We start from the raw sequence: 14,944 nt of genomic DNA, 5'->3' as shown, positions 1-14,944 counted from the left end.
GTTTCTTAATGAGAGGTTTTATAACTGCCAGTTTAAATGTTCTTGGAACATGACCTAAAGATAAAGACGAGTTAATAATATTAAGGAGAGGCTCTTCCACTACAGGTAACACTTCTTTCAGTAGTTTAGTTGGTATCGGATCTAATAAACATGTTGTTGTTTTAGAGGAAGTGATAAGTTTATTTAACTCTATTTGTTCTATAGTTGTAAAGCACTGTAATTGTTCTTGCGGGGTGATAATTAAGGCTGAATTATAAGGCGCAACTGAAGATTGAACGTTTACAATTGTGGTTCTGATGCTTTCTATTTTCTCAGTGAAGAACTTCATAAAATCATTACTACTAAACTGTAACGGGATATTTTGTTCGGGTGATGTCTGTTTATTTGTTAGTCTAGCCACGGTGTTAAATAAAAACCTTGGATTATTTTGGTTATTTTCTATTAGTTTGCGGAGGTGCTCAGCCCTGGCTGCTTTTAGGGCCTTTTTATAACGTGACATACTGTCTTTCCACGCGATTCTAAAGACCTCTAAATTAGTTTGTTTCCATTTACGCTCTAAAATACGGGTTTCTCTCTTTAGAACATGCGTAGTATTGTTGTACCACGGTGCTTTAATTTTCTCTCTGACCTTTTTTAATCTAATAGGTGCAACAACATCCAATGTTCTAGAGAGAATAGTGCTCATAGTGCTAGTTAGTTCTTCTAGTTCATCTGTTTGTTTGGGTTCAGGCAGCAGCTGAGACAGATCAGATAAGCAATTTGAGAAATTATCTATGGTGGATGGAAGGATTGTTCTGCCTGGTTGATAACGCGGCGCCGCATGACATATTACAGCAGTACGTAATATGCAAGTTACCATGTAATGGTCAGTGACTTCATCACTTTGCGGTATAATATCTATATCGGTTGGATCGGTTCCATGTGATATAATTAAATCGAGTGTATGATTAAGACGATGAGTTGGTCCGGTGACGTTTTGCTTGACCCCAAATGAATTTAATAAATCTGTAAACGCAGCCCCTAACGCATCATTTGGATTATCTACGTGTATGTTAAAATCTCCAACAATTAATGCTTTATCGACATTAACTAATAGGTCTGAGAGAAAATCTGCAAACTCTTTTAGGAAATCAGCGTAAGGCCCAGGCGGTCTATATACGGTAGCCAAGGCTAGAGATAATAGGGATGTTTTTCTAACATCTAAGAGCGTAACATTTAGTACAAGTACTTCAAACGAAATAAACTTATAACCCGCTTTCTGAGTAACATTGAGAATATCTCTATAAATTGTCGCAACACCACCGCCACGACCAATCAGACGGGGCTCATGCTTATAGGAGTATCCAGGAGGAGCAGACTCATTTAGACCGAAATAATCATTTGGTTTAAGCCAGGTTTCAGTTAGGCAAAGTACATCGAAGCTATTATCTGTGACTATTTCATTTACAATAACTGCCTTAGGTGTGAGTGATCTAATGTTTAGAAGACCTAGCTTTAGAAATTGTTTTTGTTTATTAATAGCAACATTTTCTGTTTTAATAACAATTAGATTTTTCCTAGATCCTGCAGTAGATTTGTTATTTGATCTCACTAAACGAGGAATAGACACGGTTTCTATGCAATATTCTACACTAGTATTTATATCAGTTAAATTGGTGCAGCAGAGACTATGATTTGGACTTTTGGTTACTAGTCAAAAGGTATTTAACATTTTGGAGATGTTATCCGACAGAAGATCTGCTCCGAATCTGCTTGGGTGTAAGCCATCGGCACGGAAAAGCCTAGGACGCTCCCAAAACAGATTCCAATTATTTACAAAGAGCAGTTTCTGCTCATTGCACCATGACATTAACCATTCATTTAGCGCAAATAATCTGCTAAACTTTTCATGTCCTAGTCGGTACGTGGGAAGCGGTCCTGACACTGATCGTTGTTTCAGGCGATGTGCTGCGTACCGTATCGATCAGATTCCTGAAGTCTTTCTTCAGAATCTCTGTCTGGCGCATCCTGATGTCGTTCACTCCCGCGTGCAGGACAACAGTTCCGACGCGCTCGTCACCGTTCAGAATCTCGGGAACGTGAGTAGCGATTTCAGAAACACGAGCACCAGGAAAGCAGTGACTGTGCACCTTACTTTTACCTAACGTTGCGCGTACGTGCCGAATGATGGAATCGCCGATGATCACAGCATCGCGTTCTGTTTCGCGAAGAGGGGAGAAGCGGTTTTGTGTGGATAACTCGAAAACCGGGAGGGTCGGAGAGAGTCTTGGTCTAGACCTGACTCGCGTCTTCCGCTGCGGAACCACCCAGGCTTCGTGGTGGCGTGTTGGAGCCGGAGTGAACGAGACCATGGCTGATCGCGACCTCGGCGCTCGGGACCTATGTTGAGAAACGCACGGAGTGGACGAAGTCGGAGTCAGCGGGTTAGTAACGTTAATCTCTGATTTGTGTGCATCGGCGCGTGATGTTTCAAGAGCTAACCGCCGGTCTATCAGCTCGGCTTGTCTCAATAAAAGGTCGTGGATCTGTTTCTCAACAGCTTCCAGCTCAGACTGCAGTGCGTGCAGCTCAAATGTGTCCTCACCTGCACCAAAAGGTAGACTACTTTCATCTGATATATTCGCCATTTTAACAGATGGACAGTAAGTTAGCAACGAAGCTACCAGTGATGCTATCAATATTAATACTAATTTATGACTGAAGTTTTAGATATAATCCGTCTTTTTAGTGGTACGGGTGTAGAGTAGACGCACGATAGGCGAAAAATGTTTGTAAGTGAGTGTTGAGAAGACGCGTTCAGCCGTGATCCACGGGAGTAACCTATAGGAGTATCCAGCGTTGGATCACTAATAGGCTTGAGACGCGTCTGCTCAACAGTCCGCGTTGTAACTTAAAATGTGCTTTCACTAGATGTAACGTTATTTCCCCAAGCTAATAACACTTGCTATGGCCTTGGACAAAAACGAATGACATTGTCATATGTATCCATTATTTATTAATAGCCTACAAGTCTACTGTCTGAATTAGGGCTGCAACTAACGATTATTTTGATAAACCGATTAATCGATTAATCGTAAAAATAATTGCCCGATTAATCGATTATGTACTTATATTTTAGTTTTGCCCATTTTTCCCCAAGTAAATTATTAACAAAGGGTCTTTATCATTCAACATAGACTTTTTAGAGATTTAAACCATTTTGCATTGTCATATCCACATCAAAAACATACCTGGAGTTGTGTTTTATTATGTGTTAGTAATCCTTTGTCGAACTCTTCTGTTTTCACCATGGCAGTCATTAGGTCTCCTAAAGTAGTTTAACATCCAGAACAAAGCTTATTAAGGAATCTTGCAGAACATATTTTCACGAAGAATAAGAATAAAACAGAATACAGATGCAGTAAATTGCATTTTATTTTATTTTTTCCTGTAAACACGCAGCTTATACCTGAGAAACAGCTTTATAGCTTATGCTGTGAAATCAATCAGAAAGTTGAAAGTAGCTCAACTTTATGGTAATGAGCTATGACGCGGTTCGAAACATACAATGTAAACTTTCGTTCCTACCAAAACATAAGTTCCGAGAAAAAAAAAATTAATTGCAGAGTTTAACCATCATTAAGGGTGTCACGATTTCGATTTTAAATCGAAATCGATCGAAATTAATGCTCAATCTCGATTATCGAATCAAAAAATGGAATCGTCGATCCTGCCACGCCCCCATGTCACGTCAGCTCGGCTTGCCAAGCAAAACAAAAAACAAAAAAAACACACGTGTTGAAGTGCTGCCAACTCTCACGCATTCACCGTGAGACTCACGCAATTGACACTTTTCACACGCACAGAAAAATCGCGAAGCAAAGAGGACACGGAGACCAACAGACTAGAGCAGGTTACTTTATGATATTAAAAAAATCTCAGCTCTCAGATTCTGTCAATTTTATTACGAAATTCAAACAATAAATTCCGCTTTGGCGCTTGTAAATGTTACGTGACAGATCCCTAGCGCACGTGAACCAATCATCTCTACTAGCTAATAGTAAAAAACACGAACACTGTTGAAAGATACAAGTACAACTCATACATGTATATTCCTCATGCGTAATATCGATCAATAAGTGTTTTTCATCAGCGTGAAGAGGTCAATAACATAGCTGGAGAACAATTATGTCACATTTACCTCAGGAAAGCCGTTTAATGACCATAATATAGGCTACAGCACGTAGTTGGCAAGAAAAAAATAGCTATGGAGAGTATTTTGCTAAATATTTGCTAAATATGTGTTCTATATTACATATTTATTATATTTTTTACTTATATCATTAAATAAAGTTATTATAATAAAAAAAGCTTAATATTTCTTATTTTTAACCTTAAATAATAGCCTACTACCAGCTGATAGGGCTCTCTGTATGTTTACAGCATTAGGTGAGTTGTTTTTTTTCTTGAGACAAGTTAACGCCTATCTTGTGTAGCCTACCTAATATTTATCCAAATGAGTCAATATTAAATCAAATCACAATAATTGAATTGAAATAATAAAAAAGCGTAGCTTACCAGAAATTGTATCATGTAAACATTGTAACATGTTGTCACTAAACCTAATAAAATTCAGTTTAGTTACTAAAATGTTAGTGACAATCACTATAGAGAGCCTAAGTCCCTCGCCTTCCGGTAGACCACCATGGGACCTTACTTCGGAAAAATATTGTATGGTAGTCAATGGCGCGAGACAACAAATATGTTGATCTCGTTTGAATTGTGCCCTGAATTACACATATGATATTTATCAATTTAAAAGATACATTTTAAAGTCAAGAAAGTCGCAGTTTGATGTAAAACTGTTGAGGTATAAGACTGTGAAAATACGTAATTACAGAGACTACAAACCCAAAAGGCGCACATGTGACGTCATACCTTTTCTCTCAATGAATGAAGCTAACTTTACTGAAGCTAACGTCTGACATTTTTTCTATAGTCTTACCTTAACGTTACGCCATCATGCCTGAGTGTTTTGTACCAGACTGCACACATACGAGCAACGGATCTTGTGACGTACATAGTGCGAGACGAGAGATGTAGTTCATTGAGCGATTTTCACATTAAAGGGGTGGTATAATGCCCTTTTCACAAGATGTAAAATAAGTCTCTGATGTCCCCAGAGTGTGTGTGTGAAGTTTTAGCTCAAAATACCCCACAGATATTTTTATATAGCATGTTAAAGTTGTCCATTTTTGAGGGTGAGCAAAAATGCACCGTTTTTGTGTCTGTTCCTTTAAATGCAAATGAGCTTCTGCTCCCAGCACAGGGGGCGGAGCTACAACAGATTGTGTCCTTTTACCTCACACACACACAAACGCACTGAACATTTAAAAAAACTTTTAGCCTTTTATGTTCAAACCGATTCAGACAATGATGGAGAGACTCAAGAAGAAGTGACAACATGTAGAAGCAACAGGACATTTCTGAATGGTTAGTTGATGAATTTATGAAGCTGATGTGTAGTTATCTTCTAGTCATTGATTAGCATATTCTGTCTTGATAATCTATAAATCGTGTTCCCAGGGGCGGAGTTTATGTAAATTTTAAGGTTAGTGATGTCACTAACCCGGGAGGAATGTGGTGTAGTCTCTACCAGCCGTTTGTTGTAGTCCTTAAAAAGCGATTTCTTTAAAAGCAAATATCTCCCTTTGCTTTGAACTTTGAGCGTTGTAACTTTGCAGATGTTGTTTATGATCAAACAGCAACATTACACACTAACTAAAGTCAGAAAAGTGAAATCATATTCAACCACCCCTTTAAACTAAATGTTACTCTTCTGTTTTATGACAAACCGCGACTTTCTTGACTTTCATAATTACCTTTTAAATTGACAAACATCATATGTGTAATTCAGGGCACAGATCAAACGGAATAAAAAGATAAGTTGTCTCTCGCCATTGACTACCATACATATTTTTTCCGAAGTAAGGTCCCGTGAGCCGGAAGCGGAGGGGAGGGACTTAGGCTCTCTATACACTTATTGTGATGCAATTTTTTTTTACAATCAAACAAATCGAGAATCGAATCGAACAGTGACTTTAGAATCGAAAATGTAATCGAATCGAGGATGTGGAGAATTGTGACACCCTTAACCATCATAGAGTGAAAGTGTATCATTTGCATGTGTTTTTATGTCCTGTCAGTTTAACAGGGCGCGCTTGACAGGGCATATATATATATATAGAGAGATATATAGAGAGAGAGAGAGAGAGAGAGAGAGAGAGAGAGAGAGAGAGAGATTTTAAACAACGTTTATTAAATTTTCAATTATATCTCACAAACATTCACAATAATACTATAAAAAATAAAAATAATAAATAAAACACATAAAACATTAATTAAATATTCAAAACCAACTGACCCTCAAAAACCTCACATAAGACATCTTTACAACACCAGATATCACAAAAAACCATTTCATTTTTCACCAGTTTGTAGTACGCAAATTCAATCTTAATTCTTCCACCCACTAGTTTTCTAAACATCATCTGCACATCAGTAGACCCAAGTTGTGTTCCTTCATTTTTCCTTGTTTTCCAGATTGCTAATTTTGCTGTTCCCAACAAATATTTTAATAAGCATGTCATCCTTCTCATAGAATACCTATACTTAACACCTCCAATAAATATTTGATCTAAAAAATTCTTCATCAAAATCCTTAAACAAATCTTTAAGAAAATTAAAAAGATCTTATAATCTTCCACATTTTAAAAATGAAAGCTCTAAGTCTTCTTGCTTTTCACAAAATCTACATTTCCAATGTCCTTTTTATTTTACGAACCAACTCCATTGGAGGCTCCATAACAGTCATTTTATGCCACAATGTCGAGGCCGCCAAGTTGTTAATGACCAAGACTCGCCCTCTGTACGACAATTGTGGTAATAGCCAGGTCCATTTAGACAATCAGGCTATCACTTTCTCCAGCAATCCCTCCCAGTTTCTCATCTGAAAATTTTCATTTCCTAAAAAAATACATAATGTTACCTTAAACTTTTCACAGAAACTGATATCCTGTAATAACTTGACATTAAAATGCCAAAAATAACAAGGTTTAACCACTTTCTTTAAATTAAAATCAAAAGTAATCATATGGTGATCTGAAAAACCATTAGGCAAAATGGATACATTCATTTTACCTTATTATTCCAAATCTAAACGAGCACCACTAACTTGATTATCTGATGCCTTTAACCATGTATATTGTCTAACTCCTATATTCCTACTTCTCCACAAGTCTATTAAATCAAACTCATTTATAATTTTTAACAATTGAATGCTTGACTGATTATGGCTCCTCTCCATTCCTATCAATTATAAATTTAGTTGTGCAATTCCAATCACCCCCAATTATCATGCACACAGTATCATAAATTTTCTGAATAACTGTTCTCAATTCCATAAAAAATACCACACGCTCATGTCCATTATTAGGAGCATATACATTAATTAAAACAAATATATTTCCTTCAGACTCTACTTTAGTTAAAGGAGCATTTCACCCATGGGAACATTGATCTTTATTGAAAGTGGGTCATATATGTAGTCGAAATGTAAAATAAATTTTGAATTTGTGCCTTCTTGACCGAGGAAAGAAAGAAAGTAACTTCAGGACGCATTTGTATGAAAGACAACAACTCCCACAATGCACCACATTGCACAGCTGCGCAAGCCACTCCCACTAATCCAGAACAGCATATGAATCACTCATCCGTCTATAGGCTAGCTACCACCGGAGCTTGAAATTCATTTCACACAAAATGTCTAACGTTAGTTAGTTGGTGAACTCATTAGTGAATTACTCCTCATTTGTATTTCTTTCGAAGTGGTGAATTATTGCATGGTAACGTTACCGGGATGTTCAGTCAGATGCGGTGCGAAACTAGGATGGTTCACAACACAAACGTCCGTGTCCTCGTCTGATTCAGAGATTTCGTCCAGGAGAAATTGGCATCGTTTAAATTCTTTGCAGCAGACGGACTCTATCTCTGTGTTCGTAGTTGCATTGTGAGATCACCGGCGCCCCCAGTCCACCCCCAGCTCGAGCCAGTCCGGACTCCTCGTCCGCGGCAGGCAGGTCTTCTGCCTCGGCTGCTCTTCGCTATGCGGCTTGTAAAGGTAGCCACAAACACCTGATTCGAGCATCAGACTTCCGAAATCCTCTTCTTCTACATCATATTGAGTAACGTTACCCTCCGCTATTGTCATATCTTCACAGCTGGTTCCACAGTGCCTGTGTTTATATCTATGAGTGCCTGTTAGCTTAGCTTCCAAACAAGATGGAGGATATTGCTTTTAGTTTCAGAAAGTGAAGTCCCACCCACTGATCTGTAATAGGCCTGTAGCGTGAGCGGGTCCCGCCCCCTGGAATAATGAGGAGCTAGTGTTTGTAGTCTCAACACTTTTCAATGAAATGTGACTTCCTGCTTATTATGACGCAAAATGATGATTTTTATGTCATAATAAGCAGGAAGTAAAACACTTAAATCCTTATTTCTTCCATCTCAGGGAAAAATTAATGAAAAATCCACGTTTATTATAATATATGACTGGGTTTCTAACAATACAAAGCTTAATGCAAATGGGTGAAGTGTCCCTTTAAAAGTGCTCTACCTTTTACAATTTCCTCTGTTGATCGAATATTTACATTTAGATTTTTGGAAAAAAGAATAGCTACCCCAGCACTTGTTTGTACCATGGCTAAGAGCATATTTCCCTTCCCACACATACCCCACTGAGTCTCATTATCAGTACTTGTATGTGTTTCTTGCAAAAAGACTATATCAACTCCTTTAACAAACTCTGAAATCATGCCTAATTTATTCCGATCTCTACCCCCATTAATATTTAAGGAACCGAATTTTAAAAGTTCCATAGAAAAATGAAAATAGAGAAAAACAAATGTGAATAGACACAAAGCATTAAGTATGAAATTCAACCTGTGCATTTGAGCATGCTATTTTTGCACAGCTCTTTTTTCTTTCCGTAATTTAGCCAACATCTTTTTCAGCCTAAACCTCTTCTTCTTGCACAGAGCTTCATAACTAACAACTTTCAGCATTGACACCACTGACCATATGAATTTGTCTATCTCCAGGAAAAAATCCTTCACCTCAACAGTTTCCTCCACCAGAAACTAAATAAGGTTTAGGCGCTTTGTTGAAGGAAAAAAAATCGCTAAAGGGGTCTGCAATGTCGCTAAGTTGCCAACACTGTGTATCTCCATTTCTCCAACTAGGGGTTGGGCCACGGGTCAAACAGAAAATATGCGCTGCCCTGCGTTAATCGCCCGTTAAAAAAATTAGTGCCGTTAATATGATTTTGCGTTAACGCGCTAACTTTGACAGCCCTAGTCTTTTATGAAACAGTGCTCAGCAGTGTTATGAGTTAAATCTCTGAGAAACTGTTTCTGTTTGTTCTGCAGGAGTGTTTGGTGTTGATGCAGATGCAGTGAAGGCAGTGATGGAGGGAGAATCTGTCACTCTAAACACTGATCTTAATGTAACACAGGAAATTAATATGATTCTGTGGAGGTTTGGAGATGAAGGTTCCACTATCGCTCAAATTGATGGAGGGAAGATCTCATATCCCTATCTCATTGAGATATTCGGAGGCAGACTGCAGCTGGATCAACAGACTGGATCTCTAACCATCAAGAACATGAGAACCAATCACACTGGACCGTATAAACTAGAGATCATCCGCATCTCTGGGACCTCACCAGTGCCATCCACATTCAGTGTTACCGTATATGGTGAGGATGGATATATGTATATATGTGTGTGTATATATATGTGTGTGTGTGTGTGTGTGTGTGTGTGTGTGTGTGTGTGTGTTTTAATATATTTGAATCTTTTAAAATCGAGATTAAATCTTTTTAAAGTTTCTTTTTTTTATTAATTAAATTGACATTCAGTGCAGCCACCAAATGTATTTATACTGTGTTCAGCAGTAGTTCACAATATCACAGTAATGTTCTGAATATCATCATGACTGTGGTTGGGCTGCAGGTGATCACATGACGGCATGACAGTGAGCGTGATTTTTTTATTTTTTTATTTCACACATTTCACACACAATATGGCCAGATTTTTTTTTTTTTCATTCCACAAGTAAAGAATTAATTTATGTATAGAATTAGGAATGTGCTGTGATCCTAACAGTGAAATGTTCATGTGTTGTGATATGAAATGACGCCTCATACATACGTGCCTTACATTACACAATGTATCCAGATATTTTTAGATAACTCCACCAAAAGCTCCAAAACCAGTCAAAGCAGAATCAGTCCTTCTGTAGAATTCTGAATTATAATTGATACAAACAATGAAATGTTCCTGTGTTGTGTATGAAATAAGATGCCTCGTGGCCAATCAAATTAGTCAACCAGATTATAGTTAGCGGTTGCACATGTTAAACTGATTACTTTTATCAATCTACATATGGATTGTGCATTAACTATAAGATGAACTAATCAACTGCTAAACTTGATATTCTAGAGCCAGTAATGGTGTTCAGTATGTTTAATTTCTGTATGTAAATATTTTTCTTTTAGAGTCTCCATCAGTGATTGATGCTGGTAAAGCTGAAATGAAGAGTGTGTCAGTGATGGAGGGGTATTCTGTCACTCTTCAGACTGATGTTACTGAAACACACGGAGATGAGCTGATAGTGTGGAGGTTTGGAGATGAAGGAAAACTCATAGCTAAACATGATATAGAGGCAAAGAGCTCAAAATTATATGAAGATACTGATGAGCGATTCAGAGACAGACTGAAGCTGAATGAGAAGACTGGATCTCTGACCTTCACAAACAGCAGAACCACAGACTCTGGACTTTATATAGTGAAGATCAGCAGCAGCAAACAGACGTTATACAAGAAATTCAGTGTTATTATCAGTGGTGAGTAACTCAAGTCTTATGAATTAATTATTATATATCAGTTGTCTAATAATTCAGATGATACGACATTAAAGGACTCAAATCACGAGGAACCAAACTTTCCTTTAAAACAAACCAATACTGTAACATTCAGAGTTCATAACTTCTTCCCCAAACCTTTTATTATCTAAAAGAGCTTGGCTTTGTATTACATTACTGACACCTGGGAACAGATCTGTGATAAATACTGACTGTTGTCAGGCTTACAATAGCAATATTAACATTTGAATTTTTTAATCTACATAACTGTTTTTAATGTTTATTTGTAATTATCATAAAGTCATAAACATTATTATCTACTTACCAAATCTAAGTGTCATCAAGTGCTGATGTTTATAGTGTGTGTTATAGATCAGACACATTCACACTAATGACTGTCTTTATCATTACAGTATCAGATCTTCACTCAGGTTATATAGTGCTGATGTTATAGTGTGTGTTATAGATCAGACACACTCACACTAATGTCTGTCTTTATCATTACAGTATCAGATCTTCACTCAGGTTATATAGCGCTGATGTTTATAGTGTGTGTTATAGATCAGACACACTCACACTAATGTCTGTCTTTATCATTACAGTATCAGATCTTCACTCAGGTTATATAGTGCTGATGTTTATAGTGTGTGTTATAGATCAGACACACTCACACTAATGTCTGTCTTTATCATTACAGTATCAGATCTACACTCAGGTTATATAGTGCTGATGTTTATAGTGTGTGTTATAGATCAGACACATTCACACTAATGACTGTCTTTATCATTACAGTATCAGATCTTCACTCAGGTTATATAGTGCTGATGTTTATAGTGTGTGTTATAGATCAGACACATTCACACTAATGACTGTCTTTATCATTACAGTATCAGATCTTCACTCAGGTTATATAGTGCTGATGTTTATAGTGTGTGTTATAGATCAGACACACTCACACTAATGTCTGTCTTTATCATTACAGTATCAGATCTTCACTCAGGTTATATAGTGCTGATGTTTATAGTGTGTGTTATAGATCAGACACATTCACACTAATGACTGTCTTTATCATTACAGTATCAGATCTTCACTCAGGTTATATAGTGCTGATGTTTATAGTGTGTGTTATAGATCAGACACATTCACACTAATGACTGTCTTTATCATTACAGTATCAGATCTTCACTCAGGTTATATAGTGCTGATGTTTATAGTGTGTGTTATAGATCAGACACACTCACACTAATGTCTGTCTTTATCATTACAGTATCAGATCTTCACTCAGGTTATATAGTGCTGATGTTTATAGTGTGTGTTATAGATCAGACACATTCACACTAATGACTGTCTTTATCATTACAGTATCAGATCTTCACTCAGATTATATAGCGCTGATGTTTATAGTGTGTGTTATAGATCAGACACACTCACACTAATATCTGTCTTTATCATTACAGTATCAGATCTTCACTCAGGTTATATAGTGCTGATGTTATAGTGTGTGTTATAGATCAGACACACTCACACTAATGTCTTTATCATTACAGTATCAGATCTACACTCAGGTTATATAGTGCTGATGTTTATAGTGTGTGTTATAGATCAGACACACTCACACTAATGTCTGTCTTTATCATTACAGTATCAGATCTTCACTCAGGTTATATAGTGCTGATGTTTATAGTGTGTGTTATAGATCAGACACACTCACACTAATATCTGTCTTTATCATTTATCATGGCTCAAAATTATTTGTATCTGTATTTAGATCAAAGTGGGTTGGATTTTAACCAGAAGTTTGTAAATTACACGGAAAAACTCAGTTTAAATATAATTCTGTTCCCTTCATAGTTTTAATTTGAAAAGTATTCCCTGTATAACTCATAAAATATTAATATCTATTATAATTATAATAAATTATAATAATTTATTTAAATATCTTATGATTTAAACTATGACAATACATGTTAAATAAAAGAGAACTTTTTTTAAGAGGAACTTTGTGTACAGAGTTATGTCAGGACAATCATCCACATCATCAAATGTCGTTTGACTCTAAAACAACTGACTGGAGAGCATGGAAGTTGAAAGATAAAATATCAAGTGGTTGAAAAATTGCTAAATCAACTTTTACTATGCATACAATTTCTGAACAAATGATAAATAATTCACAAATGTTTGCCGGGTCCAGGAGAGAGTGAGACAAACATATATATCTCATGGATAGACAGATTCAGTCCTGCAGAGTTCAGCTCCAACCCTGATCAAACCCCTGAACCAGCTAATCAAGCTCTTCAGGAATACTAGAAAGATACAGAGTTTGATTAGGGTTACTGCTAAACTCTGCGGGAAAGTGGACCGCCCATCCATTACTTATTATAGCGTACAAGATTTAAAACATTTAAATAGACATATCGAAAATGTGTTTGACTTAGTTAATTTTACTCTTTGTATGTGCTTTGCTCATTTCATTCATAGAGTTTAAACTAATTCACTTCAAACACTCATTATTGCATAGTGATTTTAGAGGTTTATATAACGTGATAAGATCCTCTGGCTCAGCTGTTATTCGCACTGTAAAAAAAAAAAGGTCAAATGATTGTCAGCTGCAGCTGCTAAACAAAAAACATAAAATTAAAGAAAAATTTCCTGGTTTAAATAAGGTGAAAAAAAAAAAAAAACGTTTACAGAAATGTTCATTAAACATTTTACAGAATATTACATGTATTTCCTGAATTATGACGATCAAACACCTTGACTATATATTTTTTTAAACAGTAAAATTACTGGCAGACAAAAAAAAAATGTAAAATTGAAGTAAAATATAATTTGAATAAAATGCAAAAAAGTTTTCAGAAGTTTTCAGTAAATGATTTACAGAAAAACACTTATTTTACAGGTCCTTCCTGAATTATTATGATCAAACACTTTCACTGCAAAATGTAAATATCTTACTGTTAGCCATTGGCTACTTATAACACACAGGAACTAATGTAACTACAGACATCACTGTGTTAGTGACTAGACAGCTACTGCCTTTAAATAAAGCAACATTTAGCATATTGATGTAACTGTGTGTTTCTAAAGCACATTTGTTATGGCAAAAATGCAAGATTAAATGTGATCCGACAATTTTGGCTACATATTGGTGATGAAGTAATCATCATGTAGTGGCCTGATTCACTGATACTACCCAGAGTCAAATCTCTGATTAAATTATTTAATATTATTATGTTAGTTATTAAATTCTTAAACAATTTAAGTTATTAAACAATTTAGTATTAAACTGTTTATTGTAGCCCTACAATAATACTGCATAAAATCCTGCAGTCATTATACAATACATGTTTTGACAGATCATGTAGACACACAGACATCAAGAATTAGCATATGTATCTCAACTATGGCTGCAATTGTCGATTTTTGACGATTGAGGATTTTTGTTGTTTGTCACCATTGTTGAGATTCATACGCTGTTTCTTGATGTCTCTGTGCGTCTAAAAGACACGGCTTAAACATTTTCTGAATAATGACTTTAAAAAAACTCAGAATATCTGTCATAACACTGATGTCATGATATCATAAAACTGCTGAACAAATATGAAATTAACTGCTGATTTATTCAGAGATTTCACTCAGTGAATCAGACCTCTACATGATGACTGTATCACCCCTGATAAATAACCAACATCTTCTGATCAGATTTTCTCTTGCACGTTTACTATAATAAACACGTCTTATAAACACACAGTTAAGCAGCCAGCGGAAAACTAAAGATTAAAAAGTCAAAACATAAAGCAAACACTGAATACATTTTCTATAAAAATTGCGAATTTCTGGAATTTGTCATTAATGGCATAATAATAATGGTGCTTTTTTACTTTTTAACACCATATGCAAAATAATAAAATATCTTGATATTCTGGTTCAGACTTACAAGTGTTTGAAAAAACAAATCAACAATTCCTGAAAAATTATGAAAA

General features: G+C 36.1%; 2 protein-coding genes across 2 annotated transcripts in view; both read left to right on the top strand.

Moving 5' to 3' along the window:
- Positions 1-14,944, top strand: part of LOC309476168 (uncharacterized protein) — a 209,688-nt gene that overhangs the window by 30,767 nt on the left and 163,977 nt on the right. The gene's annotated exons all lie outside the window — the stretch shown is intronic.
- LOC309475960 (muscle M-line assembly protein unc-89-like) overlaps positions 1-14,944 on the top strand; it is a 70,546-nt gene that overhangs the window by 30,648 nt on the left and 24,954 nt on the right. Inside the window, exons 2-3 of the mRNA XM_082138985.1 lie at positions 9,465-9,794; positions 10,596-10,943. Coding sequence (XP_081995111.1) covers positions 9,465-9,794; positions 10,596-10,943 — 678 coding nt within the window. The remainder of the gene's footprint in view (positions 1-9,464; positions 9,795-10,595; positions 10,944-14,944) is intronic.

Source organism: Leuciscus leuciscus (genome assembly GCF_965113295.1).
Source record: "Leuciscus leuciscus genome assembly, chromosome: 15".
Lineage (NCBI taxonomy): Eukaryota > Metazoa > Chordata > Actinopteri > Cypriniformes > Leuciscidae > Leuciscus > Leuciscus leuciscus.
The sequence above is the reverse complement of the archived record's forward strand: the minus strand, read 5'-3'. Positions and strand labels throughout refer to the sequence as shown.